Source organism: Anastrepha ludens, chromosome 2, assembly GCF_028408465.1.
Source record: "Anastrepha ludens isolate Willacy chromosome 2, idAnaLude1.1, whole genome shotgun sequence".
Lineage (NCBI taxonomy): Eukaryota > Metazoa > Arthropoda > Insecta > Diptera > Tephritidae > Anastrepha > Anastrepha ludens.
In genome coordinates, this window is record NC_071498.1 from 12,377,167 (window position 1) to 12,396,859 (window position 19,693).

At 35.6% G+C, this 19,693-nt stretch overlaps 1 protein-coding gene across 1 annotated transcript; it reads right to left on the reverse strand.

The window, feature by feature from the left end:
• Positions 1-1,498: 1,498 nt before the first annotated feature.
• LOC128863333 (uncharacterized) lies at positions 1,499-11,650 on the reverse strand. The gene is made up of 6 exons (XM_054102455.1): positions 11,349-11,650; positions 11,008-11,285; positions 10,672-10,837; positions 4,773-5,075; positions 4,483-4,699; positions 1,499-1,855 (listed from the first exon to the last, which is right to left on the reverse strand). The coding sequence occupies exons 1-6, from the start codon at positions 11,454-11,456 to the stop codon at positions 1,674-1,676; spliced, it is 1,254 nt and encodes a 417-aa protein (XP_053958430.1). The 5' UTR covers positions 11,457-11,650; the 3' UTR covers positions 1,499-1,673.
• Between the last annotated feature and the right edge of the window lie 8,043 nt (positions 11,651-19,693).

A 19,693-nucleotide genomic window follows, 5' to 3' on the forward strand; every position in this document is an offset into this window, starting at 1 on the left:
TAGATTTTGGGTTCTTCTATTTAAATTTTAGGTTCAATTAATTTGAAATTTTACTTTTATTTTTACCCTTAAATTTTTCATTATTTACTTGGAACTTGGATTTTTAATTTTTGATTATAATAAAGGGTGGTTAAATTTCAAGGGCCGATGTTGAATGTGAACCACACCTAAACGTCAACGACATCGTTGAACTTCTATCTTTAGGGTTATTTATAAGAAAGAGTGTACGTCGATAAGCCAGCAACAATTCAAGAGCTAAAGGATAAGATAATTCGGCACATTAACGGCATAGAATCTCAATTATGCCTCATCGTCATCGAAAATTTGGACAATCGGATGGAGGTGTGCCGCCGAGGCCGCGGCGACCATTTAGGTGATATTTTGTTCCATACGTAATTGAGCCATACCAATATTATCATAATAAAGAAAAATGAGAATAATTTTCTAAAAGAATTGTATTTTATTCAAAATCAACACCGGCCCTTGAAACTTAACCACGCTTTATAAAGCGCTTATATTTAAATATGAGCCATAAGCTGATATTTGGTATTTGTGAGGCATAAGTCAATTTCAGTTATTTTGCAGCCAGCAGTTATTCAGAAATAATGGGATATATTTGTCCAAAACTAATCAACAATAGATGAATGTTTCCCATTGTGTGCACGTACGCACATACACACATACATACAGAGGTGTGAGACGGCTTAAAAGTCATTAGAAAATCATCCACGTCATACATAATATTATTCCATATCTCTGTATGTATGTATGTATATATGAATGTATATATATCTGAATACTTAGAAGGTAACAAACACGGCAAAATCTATGCTTGGGATTTAATGCTGCAATTAAATCAAAATAGTTGACAGCAGTTGCCAGACATTGGCATCCATCACCTCAATGATAATATTGTTATTAGTTATAAACAGTTAGTGTGCATGCATAGCTACATATTTGTTGACTCTTCCTAGATTTATTACGTGAGCAGTCGTACAATGGCTTTTGGAAATACGCTCATAGAATATAGAGGCCAAGAAGAGAAAAGTTATACAAAATAGAGTTCAAACTTAAATCCAATAATTAATTGGATTTTCCATATTGAAGACATGATTTTTTATATGAACTTGTATGCTTTCCTTAAAATATTCTGTTAACTGAATGCCGCTTCATTGTTCTCAAGGTTGAAAATATCTTCTCTTCCTTTCTTCGCCCTAACAATTTCGAGAATTTGTGAAATAATTATAATACTTAGTTTAACGACAGCAAACAAAAATTGTTTGTTTGTTTACTGCTATTCAACTTTATTCGCCACTTTATTCGCCGCGGCGTGCCTTTCTTTTTATCAGCTGGTTATCTTATCTACTGCCCCTTGCGTCGAATTCGCTTAGTTTAAATTTAAGCAGTGGTAGATTTCGAAGCTCATTTGTTTCTTATTATAAAAAAATGCCTGTGTTTCTTACTATAAAAAAATTGGCTGTATATAAAATATTTAAACTTCGTTTCTGTTTGTTTTTATTCTTTCGTGATTTTGTTTGGTAAATAAATCCACATTTTTAACACTTCCAAGCACAACCATAGCACTATTAACAACAACAACAACAACAATTAACGTGATACAATTTAATAAAATTCATATTATTTCTGGAGCTGGGAGTCGCTTTTTTATAATTTTAATACTCAAAGTAGCCGTTATATAAAAACCTTGGCAAAAGCTCTCTTAGCTCATTCAGCAGCTTCGGATCTCGTAGTTGGTTCTTCTGTGCCTCCGCATTTTCAACGAGTTTGGCAACATCGCCTTTTTCATCAGCAAACGTGTAGTTGAATGCCAAAAAGGATAAAAGTAAAAAAAGTCCTGCAAAAAAAAAAAATTTTCATGAGTAATTCTAAATGGAAATCTATTGAAAAATTGTGTGAAAAGAATTAAAATATAGCATTTGAAACTAAATTTATATTTTCCGTTTCATATATTGCGAATTTTAGTTTTTTGTGTAAAAGCGTGTTTGCAGGAAATTAATTTGATTTTCCACAGAGATTGCTTGAATGTTTCCAACTAATGAGGAAAATGGGCCTCTAATTACTGGTTTAATTATGTCACTGCATTAAAATTAAAATAGAAAAGAATAAAGCTCCAGGCTACGATCAGATAACCGGCGTCCTCTGAAGGGAGCTACCTTTAAAAGGACTTCAATATCTGCGAGTCTCTACAACTGTCTGCTACGGCTGCAAAACTTTCCCAGACTAAGGAAAATAGCGGAAGTCATAGCCATACCTAAACCAGGAAAAAGTTCTACTATTGCATCATCATATAGACCCATAAGCTTATTGCCAGCAATTAACAAAGTATTTGAAAATTTATTAATCGACAGAGTAAGGCCAATACTTGACAACAAAAAAGCGATTCCTGACCATCAATTTGGATTTAGAGGCAAACATTCAACTGACCAGCAAATTCACATAGTCACGCATAAAATATTATCTGCCATTGACAATAAGAAGTTTTGCAGTGGAGTTTATCTTGACATAGAAAAGGCGTGCGAGAAGGTCTGGTACAACGCTCTTTTCGGGAAGTTAGAATGGTTACTGTCAAAAATCTATTTTCAAATTCTAAAAAGTTATAATACTGGACGTTACTTCTATGTCAAGGTCAATGATGGGAGGAAGATAAGAGCTGGAATTCCTCAAGGTAGTGTGCTAGGTCCACTGTTGTATACATTATTTGGAAGTGATCTCCCAGCACCTGAAAGAGAACATACGATGCTAGCTACTTTTGCTGACGACGCAGTTCTTCTTACTTTCAGTAAAAGTATTTCCGCTGCCACAAATGATATGGAAATGGATCACTTAGAGTAGACTTGTATTTAATACAGAGCTAATCACTGAATCCCAGTCTAACCTACCCTTAGAAATCTTACGGAACTTTGCAAAGCAAGTTTAAGCTCAAACAACTGTGGCTCCTAAAATTGTGCGACTGTGTGCGTTCCATCCCAATTTCAAACTCTAATACCGATAGTCAATTTCTTGTATTAAAAATCTTTATCCCAATAATCTAAACTCTCGTAATGAATTGTACTTTGTTGACAATTTTTTTGAGTTTGGACCTTAAACAGATTCATTCGTTAGCGTCAAGACGATCCAGCGCTAGAGTGTACAACAAAGCGTAGCCTCACAGGCAGAGACATAAGAAGACGACCCAATAGCACGAAGCTGGCTACAAGCCTGATGGACCCAGACGTGGGTGAATAGAATAGTACGTTGTTCTGAGCCCTCCCGAAGTAATGCAGAAAGTAGTTCCGGGAATGGAGTCTTCTCAGAAGAAAAGCAGGGATTGTTTTAGTGGCCACACCACATGACGCAATAGACTACGGTCGCTGTAAGTGCGGAGGCATTTTGAAGCCTGCCTCACTCCCCACAAAAAAAAAATCTTCTCCGCGTATTTGACCAAATTATTTACGCACAATTTGGCGCTCAAATATTCTTAGGCATTCCTCGTTTGCAAGTTTCATGAGTCTGAATGAGCGATTTATAAATAGCGAGTTTCCACCTACGTGAGAGAGGAATCTTGGCTTCAGGAGATTTACTTGTATTTATGCTAGCGTAGTCCGGTGTTCAAGGAAACGAAATAGCCGACGAATTGGCCAAACGTGGATCAGCGGTGCCCCCACAGGGGCCAGAGCCAATAATCGGAATCAGTTCCGCAGGAATCATGAACTGGATCAGCGATTATGAAGGCAATCTACATAAAGAGCGATGGTCCGGTCTAGACCGCTGCAGAACTGCAAAGTGTTTTGTGACAAGTCCGAACAGAAAACTGTCAAACTTTCTACTTTCTGATGGTCGGTATCATTACAGGACACAACTCATGGGGTCAGCATATGACCACCATTGGAATCATTGAGGACCCAATGTGCCTGTCATGCTTGGAGGAGGCGGATAGCACTGAGCACTTTCTCTGTAAGTGTCCTGCCTTTGCTAGAGCACGGCTACGAGTTTTGGGGTCCGATGCCATGAGAATGAGAAATATTCGTTCTCTTAAACTGGAAGATATTTACAGGTTTAACAAAGAATCTGGAAAATTCTCACAGGACTAACTATCTCTATCTCTGTCTCTATTCTTTCCTATCTTTTTCTCTGATACTTTTCTCCTCCCCTCCTTCAGGCTTTTTAGCCGGAGTGTTTTAGGAGTCACCAAATCTCCTGGTGCTCCTTCGCTCGACCTTTTCAAATTTGAATTTCAATGTTAGCGTAGTATGCACGATTCGCCGCCATCACCCTCTTTGACGCCATTGTCTTGATGTTTTCTACAAACCTGATGTTACGCTGCCTCTGAACGGCAGATGGATTTTTATGAGGAGCTTTTCTGCCGAGGGGCGACCGCTATTAGAAAACACTATGTTTTTGCATAATAATATTATCATAAATAAAAAAAAATAAGTTATCTCTTTTACGATGCTCCCACTGTTAAGTTGATTTCCCACTTACCCCAATATCTGCGCTTCTGCAGTTCTTGTCGAAATTCCACATTGGTCGGAATTCGTCCCTTGTACTCTGTTTTGCGCAGAGTCTCCTGGAAATTCATTATGTAATAATACAATAATTCGTCAAATTGCTCTCGTCGCATTTCGGGACTGAACATCATGATGAAGGCGTAGTGTAGATCAATAGCTGGCGAACCAAATATGCTAATCTGATAGTCGAGCTGAAGTGAGGTGTGGAGTGGAGTGGATAAAAATGTTGTTTGATTAGAAAAATTGTAATTTATCAACGCTTACCAGCATGAGATCTTTCAGTTTGCCATCCACATTTTGCACCATTACATTTTTTGCATGAAAACCGCCATGATTTAGTACACAAATCCCATCAAGTCTACCATCTCGGTTCTCATTAAACATATCGATGCTACTGGATAGAAATATATGTTCGACGGACTCAATGAGTGGTACGAATTTGCGAAGATCGCCATGTTCGCTTAAGACCTCTTTCATCAATTTGGTGGCATTCTTGATAAAGGTAAAGCTTTCTTGATCCACAGTATTAATGGAACCCTTGTCTATGCCAGCAAAGGTGTTTGCTTTCTAGAAGGTGAAAGTAACAATTAATTATTGAGTTTTATTTGTTTATATGCTTCGATAAAAAATTATTAAAAAAAATTGCTAAATTTCCCAATAAGTCGCTTTGCTATATGACAAGGCGAATTGAATACAGAAGTTGGCGTTTTTCCAAAACCGTTCATTTATTTTTTGGAATTTGGAAAGTGTGACGTCAGGCACCTTAATAATACAAATAAAACGAACAAAATAAGTAAAAGTATCAGAAATTACAGGTTTGTAAAAGTTCAGTGATTGGCTTGTTAATAAATGGTTTTCCAATAAGAGGTGTTATTGGATAAAAGATCAATGGTTTCATTGCTTGTATGGCACGTCCTGTGGAAAATAAACGTTGTCCAGATCAATACCATCCAATTCCGGCCATAAAAAAACGTTAAAAATTTTTCAAGATTGGCTAACCCAAAATTTGGAACTTAATATTTCAATTAAAACAACAATTGAGCTAGATAATGCAGTCGAATATTTCACAAATAAAATCCATGAAGCGGCCTTTTTTTCTACTCCCCAAAAAGGTAATGAGATCAAATATCGTAGCCGTATACATGTATGTGGAGAGATAAGAGCATTAATTAAGCATAAGAGACGCCTTCGAAAAAAATGGCAAACTACTAGGAATCCAAGAGACAAAACTGCTCTAAATAAAGCAACAACTGAAGTCAAAGAAAAACTAAACGAATTTAGAAATAAATCAGTATCAGACTATATACACAGCCTAAACGATAGAAATGCTGATGATCATAAGATTTGGAATGCTACAAAATATCTCAAACATCCCAAAAAGAGAAATGCGCCTATAAAAGATTGTGGCAACGTTTGGTGTAGGACAGACAAGAGTAAGGCTTATGCATATGCTAGATATTTAGAGGCAATGTTTTCTCCGTTTATAAACCAAAGCAGCAACGATGATGATGTGTTAGCATTTCTCGATACCCCATGTCAACTATCTCTACCGATCAAACATATTACACCGAATGAGATTCGCTCTGAAATTAAAAACCTGTGTAACAACAAATCTCCTGGATATGATAAAATTGACGCCAAAGTAGCCAAGTGTTTGCCGAAAAAAGGAGTTATGTTCTTAACTCTGTTATATAACTCAATATTAAGATTAAACTATTTTCCTACACAGTGGAAGTGCGCCGAAATAGTTATGGTCCTTAAACCGGCAAAACCTGAAAATCAAATATCCTCTTACAGACCAATCAGCTTATTGACAATATTCTCCAAAATATTCGAAAGACTATTTTTGCGCAGAGTATTCCCAATACTGAAAGAAAATAAGGTCATACCCGAACATCAATTTGGTTTTCGCCGATACCATGGTACACCTGAACAATGTCACCGTGTTGTTAATTTCATAACCGACTCCTTTGAACGAAGGGAATATTGTTCAGCCGTATTTTTGGATGTACAAAAGGCATTCGACAAAGTATGGCATCAAGGCCTGTTATATAAATTTAAAAAAATACTTCCTGCACCATTTTATCTAACACTAAAGTCTTACCTCACCGAAAGATCATTTTACGTTAAGGTAAATGAAGAAATAACTGATATTAGATACATAAAAGCTGGAGTACCACAGGGTAGCGTACTCGGTCCTATACTTTATACGATTTTTACATCTGACATACCCGAAACCGAAAATGTCCTATTGGCTACATACGCTGATGACACCGCTATACTAGCTTCAAGTCCGTCCCCAATTGATGCAACGAATCTAGTTCAGATAGAACTAAACGAGATACAGACGTGGCTGGACCGATGGAAATTAAAAGTTAACACAAACAAATCTGTGCATGTTTTGTTTTCATTGAGACGGAAGGAATGCCCTTCACTCTATCTAAATGGTAATATAATTCCCAAGCATGATACGGTCAAATACCTTGGCATACATTTGGACAAACGGCTAACCTGGAAATGCCATATTCAAGCAAAAAAACCCAGTTAAAGATAAAAACAAACAAACTTTACTGGCTACTAGGACCAAAATCAACACTTAATCTATATAACAAAATATTAATATATAAGGCTATACTAAAGCCAGTATGGACCTACGCAGTACAACTGTGGGGAACTGCTTGCAATTCTAACATAGAAATTCTGCAAAGATATCAGTCAAAAACTTTAAGGCTTATCACAAGTGCACCCTGGTTCGTCACAAATAAAACCATACATACTGATCTAAAAATTCCCTTTATAAAAGATGAAATTAAAAAAATTACCACAAAATATTTACAGAGATTAAGTTATCACGATAACCCGCTAGCAATTGCATTACTTGATGAAACTAATGAAATTAATAGACTTAAAAGACATCATGTATTAGACATTCCATTCAGAACCTAATAGATAAATCTAATATTAAAATGTATTAAAATCTAACACATAAGTCTGAATATAAGTGTACATTAATCGTAGTATACATATATATCATTATTGACCTCAATGGAGCTCAATAATATAAGTCAAATTGTTAATAGTTAGATAATTTGCTTATTATTTTAAAAATAGATTGCAAATAAACGACAAAAAAAATCATCTCTCGATAGTGCAATCCATTCACCGTAACTGTTGCTCCAGCTTCATTTTCGAAAAAGTAAGGTACAATGACTCCGCCGGAGTCACACGTCGAGGATAGAGAGGCTTTTCAACAATAACTCTTGGATTTTCTGAGCCCCAGATCTGACAATTTTGTTTGTTGACGAAGCTACCAAGGTGGAAATGGGCTTTTTCACTCAGGATGATTTTTCGATAGAATTCCGGATCATTTTCATGCATTCCAACGACTCAATCAGCAAAGACTCGACGTTGTTGATGATCGGCCGCCTAGAGTTTTGCGTCAACTGGACTTTATAAGCCTTCAGACCCAAATTTTTATGCAAAATACGGTGTAATGACGTTTGTGGAATGCCTAATTCCAAAGAACGAGGAGTAATGGACAAACCTGGGCTTTCTTCAACACTTTCGGCTACAACAGCAATACTCGTATTTTGGGCTGTTCTTGAGCGACGTGCACGGGTTTTATTCTTCACATCACTAACTTGTCGCAACAGCTCGAATTTTTTCCACAATTTCTGTATTGCGGTCTGACAAGGGGCTTCACGATAACCCAAAAAAGTTCGAGTTTTACGAACCATCTCTGTCAAATTTTCACCATTTGTATTGTGAATTTTAGAATAATAATAATTTCAATGCGTTGTTTAAGCGTGTATCGTTCCATTTTTATTAATAACGTATGTATATATGTATAATATAATTTCTTCTGTTTGGTGATTTCTATTTCTTTCACTTACTCTGCCCCCAGAAAACGTTAATGCTAAAGACAAATCTCGCGAACCACCAATAGTGTGAATTTCCAAAAATGAAGTCTAATAGCGAATACGTTTTCTCCGCGCCAAGCTCGACAGCTGGAAAGTTCTTAACAGAGCTGATTACAGTGAATTCTCTCCCTTAGTACATTGGCTCTGCACCGTTTTTGGCTTCTATATGAAATCAGATTTACTAATGGCCGACGGCATTTTGCAAGGCATTTGAATGTGCATTTCTATATTTCTTTGACAAACGAAATTTTATTCAATTAACATTTTATTACTGGGAATAATGTACGCATTTCTAGATAATATAGAACTTTGAAATTCAAAATGTATAAAAGAAAATAAATAAAAGAAACATTTAAGAAAGCCTATGTGCATATGAGGGACAACTGAGCAAAAGTTCAATTACATCGTAAATTCATATGGTGTTACACATATATATACATATGTATGTACTGAAGCAACCATGACTTAAATAACTCAAGATATATCGCCTTATCATAGCTACATGCAATAATTAGGTAGTAGATAACCGAATGACCGAAGTCCTGCCTAAAAGTACAACAAAAACCAATTCATTCATTCGAACTCATATTTTTTAGGAACAAAAAGTACTTTCATATATAAAACGAGCTGCCCATATGCCAAGTTTTCTCAACGATGACAAAATTCTAAAAAAAATTCTGACGATCATTCGAAAATAGTCAATACTGGAATATTTCTGATAGAAATATTTGCCAATATTTGGTAAATCGTGAATTTTTGTTATGCCGAATGGGCGCGGCTCCGCATATATGTTTGCACCCTTGAATGCATGTAAATATGTTCTCTAAATGCTTGACAGCCGCAGCTGCTGTGCGTCAAGTGCGCGAAACAATTAGCTTTTGTTCTCTGATTGTAGGTAAATATTGAATTAATATATTCATTAAGGTATGTCGTTCTCCAATTGATAAAAGTGCACAACCTCACATTGAGACTTCTCTATTCTCATTTACGCTCTCTGCTGCCCCTTCAAAAACAAGTACCAGCAAGCACTTCCCCTTCCTTCTAGGCGCCTGCCGTCTCAGCGAATTCTGAAGGTGCATCTCTTATGCTTTCATTCTTAGCTCTATGGTAGTTATGAAGCGAACTGTATGTATGTATATGCATATGTTTGCATGTATAAGATAATAAGTTTAGGGGTAGTGAGGCGTTTTGAATGATCTGCCGGAAAAGGTAAAAATTAAAACTCGGTATACTATTTTTATTTCTGACCGAAAAAATAAATTCAAAAAAGGAGAAATTTAAACAATTTTGATAAAAAATGTAACTCCATATACGATTATTTCTTCTGCGCAATTAATTAGAAATCTTAATATGCTTCTTAATAATAGATATATTTTATAGATATCGCTGAACTATTTTTAAAGCGTAAAAGATGCATAAAGTGCATCAAAAATATGCACACATATACATATATATGTACAGGATTGCCCATATTCGACGAACCCATCTGGCCTGTATCTTTTGACAGAGACGCCAGATCGCTTAATGACATACCGCGTTGGAAGCGTCAGTCCAAGCAGATTTGTACCATTGAACAGTACACGCCACGCGAGCGCTCCCAAATTTACATTCAACAAAAGAAGTGAATTGTGAAAAGAAGAAGAAGAAAAGAAGAAAATTGTGATGCCAATTATTCGTCGAAAGTGTATGAGGCAGTTCTGGTTTCAACAAGACGGCGCTCCACCACACACAGCTCGCACCACAATCGATTTTTTGAAGAAATTGTTTCCTCGTCGTTTTATGTCGAAAAATGGCGATTTTGTCTGGCCACCGCTTTCGCCCGATTTAACGCCACCTGACTTCTTCTTGTGGGGATATTTATAATCAAAGGTTTATATTAATAAGCCAAAGACCGAAGAAGAGCTCAAGAATAACATCCGTGAGGAAATAGCCGCTATTCCAGCCGAAATGTTAGCTAAAACTATGGAAAATGCTGGAAAACGGGCACAATACGCCGTACAGGCTCAAGGCGGCCATTTGAGAGACATAATATTCAAAAAGTGATGCCAACAAATCTATTTGAACCAAATAAAATGATTATTATCGTCAACATCAAAAAAATTGTGTTTTTCTTTGATTTAAAAAAAAACACATGGGTATGGGCAACCCAGTATATACATTCGAAACTTTTCTACGATCCTTCAAAAGTGATTAATTTTGATATTAATAATCTTAAAATAAGCTTCATCTGTTGCTTTGCTCACCTCTTGACTCAACTTGTAGCTCACCGCGTGCAACTTTGCCAACTTCAGCAACGCTAGTTTTATTTCGTCCGAATTTATGTGGCGATTACCAAGTGTGGTGTAACCTTGCTGCGTCAAATCTTCGAAAACCACAAATAAGGGGGAGGTGTCGCTGCAGTGGATAAGTCTTGAAGAAGTGGAAAAGAAAAATTAATACTTTTCACATGGAAAGATTTTTCATAGATATGCCATGATTTTCACAATATCCAACAATCAGTAAAGATATTAGAAAACACTCATTTCAATAGTGATTTGTTTTCATTTTCCACCAAACACTTTGCACCACTCGAAACTCACTTTGGTCCCAAAACTGTATCGTCGCCATACTGCCTCAGCACTCCCTCAATTAAAGGCAGCACTTCTGTATACATACGAATTTCCGTTTGAAAGAAATGCAAATTACCAAGAAATTCCTTCTTTCGGCCATCTACGGATGGCTCAGTTTTTATAATGTACGAATTTACTTTCTCCTGCGCTGACTGTGTCCCCACCGTGTAGCTGACTTTGGCGCGAAAGAGAACACTTGAATAGTGGTCGTTTTTCGATGTACCCGGCGTGAGTACCAGATCTGTTACCTGATGATGAAATGATGAAAATATTAAATGTCGCACGAAGTTGAGAAAAAGAAAATGCATCACCTTCGTACTTTTATTTTCCACATTTTTAAGCACTTTTTCAAAAAAATCCTTATTCAACCAATCTGGCGCGTTCAGCTCATCCTCATTGTACATATCGTTGTTCACCATTTTGATCACAAGGCTTTGAAAGCTATTTCTTTCTATTTAATTTATTATTATAAAACGCAAAATATGGTATATCGCTTGTCGCTCACTAGTCGCGTACTTTACAGCTTAAGTTTAGTTGATATAAAGAAACTATGAATCGTTAGACAGCCAGTTTTATAGCCTGTGTTGCACTTGAAACTCTGAATGTTTGTAATTTTGAAGCGCATCTACCGCTATTTAAGTTCCTTATCACATCTGTATTGTGTTAACCCTTTGCACTCGAACGGCGCCGATACGGCGCCCGGGTGTTTTAAAACTTTAAGTCGAACTACGCTGCTACGACGTTATTGTCTTTTGTAACTGGATCTCCTTATTTATTGAAAAGTTAAAATTGTACTTTGCTCGAAAATAATAACAATAACTTACATTTATTATTTAAAGCTTAACGGCTTGCGCTGCCACCTTGTTTATAAATACGTTGATGAATGGATTTGTATTAATTCTCCAGATAACCTAATGAAATTTCAGGCCAGACGGTTTTAATGATTCGCATTAGAGTATTTTTTCTTCAAATTGTTGTCAATTTTCATGGACCTTACGAACAAGTCATCCCCATAGGTTTTCAATAATGCTCAGATTATTACATGGAGCTCGTCTTTGGGCTCTCAAAATCTTAATTGTGACTAGAATAATTCAAATTGCGTTTTTCATGTCAAATTCCTATATTTAAATCTGGCATTAAGAAGTAGAACAACTCCGGCAGAAGAAAGATTAATGAAAAAAATCACCATCACTAGCTTAACCAAGAATCGGTTAAGGGAGTCGTCGTTGATTAACTACTCGTTTCGAAATGAATGAAAGAAAGTAACAGTTGTTTCATCTCCAATGGAAGTAAGCAATTCAATTCAGAAACCTCAAAATTCCACACTTTAAACAACCTTTCAGTTTAAAAAATCCATTAAAACCCATTAAGCAAATTATTTGCGTATGCCCCACAGCGCATAATCAGTCCAGAGCAAGTTATCTAAGTGCTAAATTAGGTATTTTTTTAAAAAGTACATTGCTTGATATCAGGCTCATTTGGGTCCCAGGTCACAGTGGCATAGCGGTAAACTGCTGGGCTGATAAGCTTGCCATACAGTCAAGTCTCGAGACGGTTTCATCGTAAAACGAGAGGATTGGGAAGAACCTGCGAACTGCTCCTGGAAAGATGGGACAGTAGTGTTGGATTAGACGTGCAAAATCGTGAGATCCTTCTGGCCACGGTTAGATCGGAGGCTCTCGCGAGAACTTACTTCTGAGACTAACAAAGCCGCAGCTATCAAATTTGATGGGTGTGCTTGTCGGGCATCGCCCATTAGGTTTCCATGCGTTGCGAGAATTGACTGCCTCAATTCCATTTTGCAGAAGCTGTTTGGTGGATTAGGTGGAGCGCCTTGCACTCGTCGGTCTAATTATCTGATCCTTGGGCTCTCACTTTTCTGTTGCACTTGCAGATTTTTCGGGTTTAAATATTACATACCTAGTTAATTTCAGCAGCAGCTTGAAGCGGTTAACGCAATGTAATTAGTCACTGTTTGGTCATCATCCTTCAATCCATAGGCACTTCTTTCGTTTTCTTCCCCATTTAGTTTCTGGTTTGTTTTTTCGCCGTCAGGTATTCCTTTGTATGACATCTCAATGATCGAATTTGATTCTTTGTCCAAGTGGGCCCTCATTTGGACGGTCGGTAATTTATGCTAACCTAACCAGCTATTGTGCCTATTTTATTTTCCAATAGTGTACTTATATGCATATACAGAGTATAATTTAACTGGCAAATATCGCGCACTGTATTGCGGAACTCAATTGGAATTGCACATGCGAGTAAATATATCGCGTGCACATTATAAAATATTTCAAGCGGACAGATACCCTGTAGGAAAATCTAATAGTACCGAACTGATGCGCTAATAATTTCTAAATAAGCAACTGCTGAATTTAAAACCCCGATTCCTAGGAGGTGTCAACTGTTCTCAACTCTATAAGTTTTCCGATAGTCCAGCAATGTACCAGTAATTGTAACTAGACCGATAACAAAAACTGACTCTGATTTGTAACAGTTCAGCAAAGAGAAGGCATTAATCCGGTAATTCGCAGTCTCACTTTAGAAACTAATAATTTTTAAGTTAATGCTATACTTTAGCTCAACATTAGCAATAATAAAAATTCCTAGTCACAAAGACTTTTGCTTAATTAATCACAGGAGTTCCCGAAAAAAGCAATATAAAAATCATTCAGCTCATTCATCTGAACTTTCAGTTGTAATTAGCAGAGTGGACTACAGAAGCTGTACTAGGACTGGTGTAGAATTCAAAAAATCTCACCATTGCCAATTTTCAATATAAATTTTGCGTGGGCCATTCCAAAACCTTGATGCAGATTCTGAAAGCAAAACTGTTATTAAAAATTCATAAACCAAATTAAAATCACGCTGAGTAAAAAAGAAATTTATGCAGTTCCCCGCCTTCTTCTTCTTATTTTACATTGGTATGATAACCGCTTAAGCGATTTTGGACGAGTTTAACAAAGTGAGGCAGTGGTTTCTTTCTCGTGCTAACCGGCGCCAGTTGGACACACCAAGTGAAGCCAAGCCCTTCTCCACCTGATCTTTCCAACGCAAAGCAGATCCTATCCCTCTTCTGCTAACACATCGAATGGAGCGTTTGTATCCATTCAGGCGACATTACCCAGTCAACGAAGCCGCTGGCTGTTTATTCGTTGCGGTTTGTCAATGTCCTTTCCTTTCGTTGTCTATGTAATACGTGCAATAAGGACAACATTTCTTGTCTTCTTTGTTTTTCATGGTGTGAGATGGCATATTTTTGGACATTTCTTCAAAAATGGCTAATTTTTGTTGTTTTGATACTTTTTTTATATGAGCGCAATCTCTCAATACTATGCCTCCTATATTACGAAACAAAAACAAATACACTATTGTATAAATGCAGAAGTGTTGGCTATTAAGGGGAAAATACACCTACTTTATTGCCACCAATTCTCTGTTTCACTAGTTCAGATGCTCGCTGCAGTATATTTTTGTTGGACTGGTCGTTTCAATTCCTCGCCTTATCTACGAACAATTACATTAGACTGCGTTGTACTCATAGGTGGGCACACTGCATTACAAATTTACTGCATTACAAATAGCAGTAAGCAGTAAAATTTTACTGATTACTGAAAAAAATTTGCATTATCAGTACATTTTTACTGATTACTGAAAAAAATTGCAGTAAAAATATTTTTTTACTGATTACTGAAAAAAAATTGCAGTAAAAATATTTTTTTACTGATTACTGAAAAAAATTACTGTCAAAATATTTTTTTACTCATTACTGAAAAAAATTGCAGTAAAAATATTTTTTTACTGATTACTGAAAAAAATTACAGTAAAAATATTTTTTTACTGATTACTGAAAAAAATTGCAGTAAAAATATTTTTTTACTGATTACTGAAAAAATTGCAGTAAAATTACTGATAATATAATTTGATTTGCATTATCAGTATAATATTTACTGTTTATGGGAAGTAAAAATGTAATACACTCTCATCACGAAATTCAATCATTTATGTAAAATATAGTATATGAGATACACGTATTTATTCCCAGTCAATATATTGAATTAATGATTTACAATGATTTAGGATCTATAAATGAACATGACAGTGATGAGGAAACTTACACTGACTCCGATTCAGATGACTCGACAATTGTTTCAGGTCCTCAATTTCGATCTGTAACTCCACGTCTGTCGAAACATTTTCCTTGTGCGAGCCACACTCTAAATCTTTTGGCTTCAACCGATTTCAACAAAATTATGAATTCTTCAAGTCAGGATATAAAAGATATTCACAAAAGATCTTTCCAAAGGCAAAAAATCCTTCAATTTAATTGAAATTTTTTATATTTACATATTTTCTTACTGCACAGATGCACACAACTTTGGAATAAATGCAATAGACCGAAATCTGCAGAAATAGTTAATGGAGTGATGAATGCGAATTTAATAACTCCATGCATAACAAGGTGGAACTCGCTTTATGATTCCGTAAATAAGTTATTGGAGCACAAAACCAATTTAGCGGAGTTGTGTTTCCGTTTAAAAATTCCTACCATTCTCAGTGGTGAGCTTGAGTACTTAGAGGAATACGTAAAGCTTATGAGACCTATTGCAGAAGCAATCGACTTCCTTCAGGGTGAAAAGACCATGTATTTTGGTTATTTCATACCCACTATAGTGCCCTTAAGAATAAAAATGCGTCGTTTGGAGCCTAAAAGTTTTAAGTATTTAACCGAAAGTAGCAAAAAAATGCATGAAGCTTTGCTTAAAAGATTTGAAAAGTACTTCCTGATTCAGCCTGACGCTTGGGATGCTGTTATTGCCGCTATTTCTGTCCCTGATATTAAGTTGCGATTTGTGAAAGCTCTTTTAGAAACAGCTAAAACGCAAACAGAAGAGGAAGTTAAAAAAATGTTCAACATGTATGTGGTCAAGTATGGAAAAGTAGCCTGTGCCAAAACTCGTATTCTACCTCAACCCCCTCAAAAAACATTTTTTGACTTCGGGGATGAAAGTAATGGTAAACTTTTTACACTTGGTTTTCAATTAAATATTTGTTTTATGCATATATTTACTTAAATAGATATAAGCATACAATGTGGTTCCACTGACTCGGAAAATTATCTTCAAGAAACGCTATTATACCTGGCCGAACGAGAAGAAAAACAAGTTGCCTAAATAAATATCAGGCTATTAAAAACGTATTTTTAAAATATAATACCCCGTTACCGTCATCTGCACCTGTAGAACGGTTGTTTTCATTCGCTGGAATTGTAAATCAGTCTAGAAGGCAAAAACTCAGCGATGCAAATTTTGAAATGCTTGTGTTAAGAAAGGCTAATAGCTAATAGCAAATCAACAGTATTTTTACTGCATTTTATTCAGTAATCAGTAAAAAAATATTTTTACTGCAATTTTTTTCAGTAATCAGTAAAAAAATATTTTTACTGCAATTTTTTTTCAGTAATCAGTAAAAAAATATTTTTACTGAAATTTTTTTTCAGTAATCAGTAAAAAAATATTTTTACTGAAATTTTTTTCAGTAATCAGTAAAAAAATATTTTTACTGGAATTTTTTTTCAGTAATCAGTAAAAAAATATTTTTACTGCAATTTTTTTCAGTAATCAGTAAAAGTGTACTGATAATGCAAATTTTTTTCAGTAATCAGTAAAAGTTTACTGGTAATGAAAATTAAATTGCAATATCAGTAAAATATTATATTTACTGCATTCTTACTGTTACTGCAAAGTGCCCACCTATGGTTGTACTCAAATAACTGCTGTTACTTTTACGACGAGTAATCTAAGCAAGTGCATTCAGATATTCTCATAGTTGCACAGCCCTCCATAGAATTAGCGTATTTAATTATTATCCACCAATCAGTATGCCACAGTGACTGACATTATAATTTATTAAGCAATAAGCGGCATGTTTAACAATTTTTATTTATATATGATACTTATGTATATACAATACACTTACTTATATTTTTATTTTACATTTATTTTAATTTATTTAGTTTTTTCTCAGTCGCAATGACTTTTCTAATATACATTCACACACATACAGGAAAATCTGTTGGAAGGCAGTAATTTTTAAATACCAACCTTCAAACTTAACAATTCCAGTTCGTTTTCGTTAAACAGTTTCACTGTCATTCGGTAGTATGTATATAAGTATATAGCAGTTTAGCTATTAGCTTTTCACCGATGCTTTACAATTTCATTCGTAAGAAAATCTATAAAAATAGTTACGTACTAATTTCGGTAAATTCTGTGAGTCCTCTTCAATCGCTATTCACTGTTTACTTCAACTGCAGGGAAATTTCGAAACCATTTAATTTCCCTACTAAATTTCCCCAAACGATTGAACTGCAACGGTTCGAATGATTGCATTCCATTGCTCCAGCTATTGCTAGTGCTCAATGAGAATTGAAGTTCAATTAAATGGAACGCACGAGCGATAGAAAAATTGCATCCAATTAAGCATTTGTGTATATGTATATTATTTAGTAATTTAAATAAAATATTTATTACTGCAGCAGCTGTTTATACTTAATTCCAAAAAGCCCTGCAATTAGTTTTTTCTTTTACTGAGAGCAACGAGGAAATTGTTAGTGGTTCGTGCAGGCTGTGCAAACGGTGATTTTGCTATGTAATTCGAAATAGTTAAAGTGCGAAATAATGAGAGACTTTGGAGCGTTAGCGAGATTTGATGTAAGCCCTCACATGCAACTGGAGTAAAGAGTAACTTTTAAAGGTACACATACAGATGGAAGAAATGTCAACTATCAACGATTTGTATCTATGGCGAGTCGGAGTGAAGTGACGGGTGTTAGGGGCAGTGCTAAAGCGAGTGGTTACTAGAATGCGGGAGACTACTAACATGCAAGTGAGTTTACAGTAATTAGGTGGAGTGTTGATTTATTATACATAATTCAATTTTCAATATCTGATTTTTAATTTAATTAATGAATTTTTAAAATTTCAGAATTCTAAGTTTCAAATTAAAACTTAAAACTTTTAGATTTAAATTTTCAATTTTAAGTTGTTAAATTTAAATTTTAAATTTCAAGCTTTAAGTTTTAGATTTTTAATTTTTTACTTGAAATTTTTAGTTTTTAAATAAATTTTGTTTGTGGTTTTTGGTAATAGATTTACGATTCAAGCTACAAGCATTCATATTAATATTTGAGGTATAAGCTTATAAAAACCATATGATAAGAAACTACCGGGAATGGTTAAATAAAACAAAACTGAGCTAAATTTGAGGCAAATTTATTTTATTTCCTTCAAAATATGACCCGTCTGAAGCAACACACATGTATGTGTCAACGGTTAACCCAGTCCTGGATACACCCCTGGTAGGCCGACGAAGGGATGGCCTTCAGCTCCTTCGTCGCATTCTCTTTAATCTCCTCGATCGACTGAAATCTCCTTCCACGAAATGGTATCTTCAACTTGGGAAACAAAAAAAAGTCTCACGGGGCCATTTCAGGTGAATACGGTGCTTGCACGATGGTATTTACTTGGTGTTTGGTCAAATAATCCAGCACAATTTGGGCTCGGTGCGATGGCGTGTGCAAAATTGTTTCCCACATTTCCGGCCGTTTGCGACGTACAGCATTTCTCAAACGCTTCAAAATGGATAAATAATATTCTTTATTGACTGCCTGGCCCGATGGAAGGTATTCATGGTGCACTACGCCATGGTAATCGGAGAAAACAGTCAACATCACCTTCCCGGAATAATAATAATAAATAATAATTTGATAAAAAAAGTTGTCCTTTGCGAAAAATATTTATTTATTCATCACTTTCAAAGAAAGTTTCTCCGCTGAGACGTAAAATACTTGCACCAGTGCCTTTTGGAATCATTTCAAATTTGGTGTGGCCTTGAGCTCATTCAACGCCTCGATTTCTATCTCCTCAAACCTGGTACAGCTCCATTCTTTCTGGGATTTTTTATTTTCAGGAAAGATGAATAAATAGCAGGAAGTGAAGTTTAAAATGGCTAGTATTGTCAACACATTTTGAAGGTATGTGTAAATACGCATTTTATTATAAGTAGAGTTGTGTGTTTTATATTCAAACTAGCAACCCGCCCAGCTTCGCACGGGTATAAAATATATACCCTATGTCACTCACTGAAAAAATGATTAAAATCGATCCAGTAGTTTTGGCTTATTCATTACTGCCCGTGGCCCGCACGCGTTAAATTTGGAGTAACACAATTCCCCTTTCTTTACAGCATGAAGATTTCCTGCTATCTTTGGAATATCTAAATTCATACCCTACACTTTTACATATTTGCTTTTTGCATTTTTACGTATGTATTTATTTCATTTTTACAACAATTAATGTTTATATACAACGTTCATAGCTTTCTTGTCATTAGACAATACAAACATGTTTTCTCTAGAGGTTACTCTTGAAAGAGCGACATACAGTTGGCCATGTGAAAAACAGTCAACGCTCAAATCTAAGCCTGCAACGTTGAAGGTTTGACCCTGAGATTTTTTAATGGTCATTGCAAAAGATGCCTTTACCGGAAATTGTAAGCGTTTAAATTGGAATGGTAGATCCGATGGTATCAGAGGGATTCGGGGAATCAATACATCTTCTCCGGTACCACATTCTATGAGTATTGTGCACTC

Coding starts and splice junctions, on each gene's coding strand:
- LOC128863333 (XM_054102455.1), bottom strand. CDS start 11,456: ATGGTGAACAACGATATGTACAATGAGGATGAGCTGAACGCGCCAGAT. Junction 11,286..11,348: donor TGGAAAATAAAAGTACGAAG/GTGATGCATTTT, acceptor TTTCATCATCAG/GTAACAGATCTGGTACTCAC. Junction 10,838..11,007: donor GATACAGTTTTGGGACCAAA/GTGAGTTTCGAG, acceptor CACTTCTTCAAG/ACTTATCCACTGCAGCGACA.